This window comes from Rhinopithecus bieti, unplaced genomic scaffold (genome assembly GCF_001698545.2).
Source record: "Rhinopithecus bieti isolate Rb0 unplaced genomic scaffold, ASM169854v2 scaffold_21703, whole genome shotgun sequence".
NCBI lineage: Eukaryota > Metazoa > Chordata > Mammalia > Primates > Cercopithecidae > Rhinopithecus > Rhinopithecus bieti.
The window spans coordinates 3,145,032-3,150,776 of record NW_016812332.1 but is presented as its reverse complement, the minus strand read 5'-3'; the positions used below and the strand labels follow the sequence as shown (position 1 = coordinate 3,150,776).

At 38.1% G+C, this 5,745-nt stretch overlaps 1 protein-coding gene across 1 annotated transcript in view; it reads right to left on the bottom strand.

Moving 5' to 3' along the window:
• Positions 1 to 368: 368 nt before the first annotated feature.
• The window catches only part of DTD2 (D-aminoacyl-tRNA deacylase 2), a 12,275-nt gene continuing 6,898 nt past the window's right edge, over positions 369 to 5,745 (bottom strand). The window contains exon 3 of the mRNA XM_017895892.1: positions 369 to 1,078. Within this exon, the coding sequence (XP_017751381.1) occupies positions 753 to 1,078 (326 nt within the window). The 3' untranslated portion in view covers positions 369 to 752. The remainder of the gene's footprint in view (positions 1,079 to 5,745) is intronic.

Below are 5,745 nucleotides of genomic sequence, written 5' to 3'. Positions count from 1 at the left end.
TGGGTTGTGCTGAAGTTTACCTAATATTAATACAAATAGTCATTTTTATTACATGCTATACAAATTTGATGGTATAAGAAATGTGCTTTTCTTGTTTGCATGAATCTCTTCATAGCAAAATACTCAAGGTGAACATAATTTTTTAAAAACAATTAAGAGGCCGGGCATGGTGGCTCACACCTGTAGTCCCAGCACTTTGGGAGGCCGAGGTGGACGGATCACGAGGTCAGGAGATCAAGACCATCTGGCCAACACGGTGAAACCCCATCTCTACTAAAAATACAAAAAAATTATCTGGGCATGGTGGTATGCGCCTGTAATCCCAGCTACTTGGGAGGCTGAGGCAGGAGAATCGCTTGAACCCGGGAGGCGGAGGTTGCAGTGAGCCAAGATTGTGCCACTGCACTCCAGCCTGGCGACAGAGTGAGACTCCGTCTCAAAACAAAAACAAAAACAAAAACAAAAAAAAATTAAGAACATTTCCTTAATGACTACGAAGTGAATAGACAGCGTATTTCAAATTTTCAAGTAGAAGGGTAGAGGAATGTAGGACCAAAGGTGACTGAGATCCAGAGTTTAGGTGACTTGGCAAAGTCATCCAATTAGCAGGTGCAGAGTTACATATGAAACTCAAGATTTTCTTGTCTAAAAATGCTGAAGATTAGTACATTCAAGATGAAGGGAAAGAAAATCTAATTATACTTTAGATCATTTCATACCAGAAAACAGCTATAGAAACTAGTTTTTCATTTTCAAAACTCAATTAAGTGTGTGAATGGTCCGTTGGTGTCCAGCTTTAATACCTGCCTGTTTCCATAAGTGCCATGTTCCACTACAACCCCAGCTTCAGCACACTTGCTATTAGCAGCTACTTCTTTTTCACATAGCGTCACAAATTGAGAGTAAAGTTCCAACCCTTCTTCTTTTCCAGAGTTAGAGTGATATTGCATGTTTCTTCCTTTTAGTCTTCCTCCAAGGGTAGCTTGAGGGATAATAAGAATGTTGCCAGGTAGATCCAATATAGAGACATGCTTGCCATTTTCTGTCTCGCTTAATTTCACATTTAACAGTGTATTAACTGGGTGAGGAAGAAAGGCAAAACATTTTAAAGTGAAAAACAAACATGAAGAAAACCATCAAGTTTTTAGTCAGCAAATCTCATGTTTAAAATTCAGTTTGTCAGCTCATGCCTCTAACCCAAAGTCTCTATTTAGATTTAAAATACTGCTTCACTAAGCTAAATAATCTAAGCATGAAAAATAAAGCAATTTTCATGCAGAAAATGGTATGATATTTTAAATCTGAATTAGCAGTTAAGATCACCTAACAATAAGTTCATCCAGAAAGGTCTAAAGAATTAACTGTACACTGGAACCTCAAATATTGTTCCCCTGGGGGAATACATAAGAAGATTTTACTTTCATGTTCCTTTTATTTAGTAAGTAAATCCCACTGGAAAAATACAAGGGTAACTCCGCCTTACACCAAATTCTGCTTGCTTGCTTGCTTGCTTGCTTGCTTGCTTGCTTTATTTATTTATTTAGAGACAGAGTTTCGCTCTGTTGCCCAGGCTTGAGTGCAATGACGCGATCTCAGCTCACTGCAACCTCCGCCTCCGGGGTTCAAGTGATTCTCCTGCCTCAGCCTCCCGAGTAGCTGGGACTACAGGCACGTGCCACCATGCCCGGCTAATTTTTTGTATTTTTAGTAGAGACGGGGGTTTCACCGTATTAGCCAGGCTGGTCTCGATCTCCTGACCTCATGATCCGCCCACCTCGGCCTCCCAAAGTGTTGGGATTACAGGTGTGAGTCAATGCACCCGGCTAAATTTTTCTTTATAACAGAATATCAAATAAAAATTTTAGTGCAGTTATTATTTTAAACTTAGTTGCCAAGAGTTCTAAGTGGAGACAAAGATTCCTGTTTCAATCCCATTATAAACCAGCCAATTTTGTTGTTTAATAACCTTAAAGGCAATATTAACATGGACTAATTATTTTATAAATATAACTCATGAGAGAAGGGTAAAGATGAAAGCAAGAATCATCAGAAATTCATTGTTATAACTGAAAAGTAAATAAAACATAAAGCTACTAGCATTATCTTCATATACATGTAAGAAAACGTGATATTATTTGCATAGTATTCATGAGATTTCTTATAGCTAATAAGAAGTGTTGAAACCACCATAAGTATCCATATATAGCTAAAAGTCTAAACTTAGAAAGCCTTTATATCTCAACATTAACAATTTTTGAAACAATAAGCAAAGGAAGTGTCTAATATAAATAGACCTAGGGTCTCCCTACCTCTATAAAGGTGTACCTGACTTCTGTTTGCAAAGAATAGTCCTGAGAGGGCAAATGGTAGAAGGAACTATATAACCTTCAAGACACCTGCCCCCAAATTAGGCTTTAAAAGGTATGCTTTCTGTTGGGGTAGTTAACAGTTTTAATTATTAGAGGGTCTGTAGTAAATATTCATATTGTTACCCCTCTCTACAAATCATGGAATTAATCTGGTAAAAACCTGCCAAGGTGAACACCCAAATGAATTTCTAAGCTAGGCATTAAGCATCATCAATTTTCACTTAACACTTATTTTTAAATACCTCTAGTTTTCTCTATTACAAATAGGACTTTGCTGTTTAGCCAGCAGTCTTTACTGACTGCTTGTAAGGAAACTTTCCAGAGCACTTCATTCCACTCAAAATCACTATCTAGCTATCTAGGCCTCAGGCTAGTGACAAAGTAAATAGGCAATTTTGGAATAACAGGCCTGAGAGATAATGCTACAATTTATTATATTTCCACCTATCTCCCTCTACTGGCTATAACTGAGATTTCAGTTAATGCTGTTGGAATACATATATCAGTATGTAGATAAATACAGTGTAGAACCAGTAAGTAGAATTAAAACGAGACAATGAATGAATGGCATGTTGGAAACTGAAATATCCTAAAATAGGTTATCAATCAAGTATCTCTAATGATGTATATGGGATGTTAAGCTTTGACAGGTTTCTGGCCCTCAGCCCAATTATATTGAAGGTGAATGGAGGAAGATTCTATACATCTCTATGTTAGCTATGCTATTTCAGATTTTGTGGATATAACTGGTAATTATATTCTCAAAGGAGATATGCTTTGATGGGAAATATCGGAATCTATGTCATAAATAAGAGGTGAGGCTTCAGAGAATTCCATCACATTGACTTACTTAGCCTACTGGAATAGAGTGAAGTACAAGCTAATACTATTAATAATAGATGGACTTACTTTGCTTACAACTCAAACGAGTAGAATGTGATTCTTAGAGTCATATATTTCTTTACTGAAAATCATGATATAAAAAAATCATGTGTTAGTGTTAGACTATCCGCTACAAGAGTTAGGGTGGACCTCCTTGGTGTTTTAAATTCACTACAATCTTATGCATGTATTTAAAGTGAACTCACAAAGACAGATATGGAAGCGCACAGGATTTAATCACTATAAAACATGCAGTTTGGATGTGGTAGGCATATTTCATACTATTATGATGAAGAACCATTCGAGACTCTGTAAGACAACTTTACGAAGTCAATCTTAAGTCAGAATGACAAAAACTTTCTTCCTGTTTTTGAAGGTTTCTATATTTTTTATGGACCAAAAGATTTAATCCAAAGCAAAATATTAATTTAGGAAAGTGGACAGACTGTCTAACACTCCAGCATTAGGATCTGCCAAATTATTCTCTATAATAGGAGTCCTCATTACATTATGTTCTTTTCTTTTTTTCTTTTTTTTTTTTTTTGAGATGGAGTCTTGGTTTGTCGCCCAGGCTGGAGGGCAGTGGTGTGATCTCGGATCACTGCAACCTCCGCCTCCTGGGTTCACACCATTCTCCTACTTCAGCCTTCCGAGTAGCTGGGACTACAGGCGCCCACCACCACGCCCAGCTAAGTTTTTTGTATTTTTAGTAGAGTCGGGGTTTCACCATGTTAGCCAGGATGGTCATGATCTCCTGACCTCGTGATATGCCTGCCTTGGCCTCCCAAAGTGCTGGGATTACAGAAGTGAGCCACAGCGCCCGGCCTCTCTCTCTCTCTTTTTTTTTTTCTTCTTCAGACCAGAACATTCTGTTCTTAACTCTTCAGAGGTTCCTTATTATCTTCTGGATTCAAATTTCAAACTATTGCAGTTACTGGCTTTCCATTCTCACCTAGCACAGTCTCTTAAGTCTGGTTTTCATCTTTTGACGAAGTTGTCAGACATGTTTGATATATCACTATAAAATTCCCACAAGAAATTTTAGCTTTTTGTCCAAGCTCTTCCTCATTGGCCTATTTGCCCTTGAAGCTCTTCTAGGTTAACTTCTGTAAGCTTCAACTGCCCATTTGTATAATCAATATTTCTTATTAAGCCAACTGATGGATGTTGTCCTTTACTAATGAAGAGAATACAACCTGTTCCCAACCTTAAGGATAGCTTTTCTTTCAAGTTTGTATGTATGCTTGTTTATAATAGGATATAATCCTTATATCCAAATAGTGTCCTGAAAGGGTATATGATTTGATTTGGTATATCTGAACCTATGTAATTATCACATGAAATACTATAGCCATGTGAGATAGTGTATATATACATATCACTATACAGTGCTATAGCCTATCCAGGAAACCAGAAAGCTGCAGGTAGATAAATTACTGTTCAGAGATCCCTGAACATTGACTCTGTTTTCCATGTCTTTGGAGGAAGTGTGGCTGTGATGACACTGAATTTGGCTCAAGACCCAGGAGAACCTTATATCTATACTTATTTCCACAAAAAAGGGCATACAGGGCTAATGTAAATTCTTCCATAATAATGATATAAACTTGAGTTGTCCAGGTTTGATGAGACCCACATCTTGTATATACAGCGTCATCTACTGCCTCTGTTAGGGGCTCTGGGGGATAAAGGAAACTATATTAAGAAATGCAGCATCTGTTTCTCCCTGTGTGACCACCCTACTTCCAAGAATTTTCTGTATCCTTGGCTGAAGTGCATTGTGTGTATGTGTTTTTATGTACACTCTTCTACATCAATCTGTAAGTCACCTGAAATGCTGCAGATGTTTTAAAAGAATTTCACCATACTTGCTTACTTTAAACTTTGAAACAGGCAAATAGCTGAGGCCAATAACACTAGATAGAATTAAGTAATTAATAACATCAGCACAATTTAAGATTGTGCATCTTAGGATGGGCAGGGATTGGTTAATGGATACAAAATTACAGCTAGATAGGAGGAATGAGTTCTGGTGTTCTGCGGCACTGTAGGATGAATACGACTAACTATAATTTATTGTATACTGTCAAAAGTCTAGAAGAAAGGATTTTAAATGTTCACAACACAAATAACAAATGTTTGAGATAATACATATCTGGTTTGATTGTTATACATTGTATACAGTATTTTTTTTTTTTTTTTTTTTTTTGAGACGGAGTCTCGCTCTGTCGGTTCATGTGCCAGACAGTCGCCGGATCTCAGCTCACTGAAAGCTCTGCCTCCCAGGTTCACGCCATTCTCCTGCCTCAGCCTCCCGAGTAGCTGGGACTACAGGCGCCTGCCACCTCGCCCGGCTAGTTTTTTGTATTTTTTTAGTAGAGATGGGGTTTCACCATGTTAGCCAGGATGGTCTTGATCTCCTGACCTCGTGATCCGCCCGTCTCGGCCTCCCAAAGTGCTGGGATTACAGGCTTGAGCCACCGCGCCCGGCCTA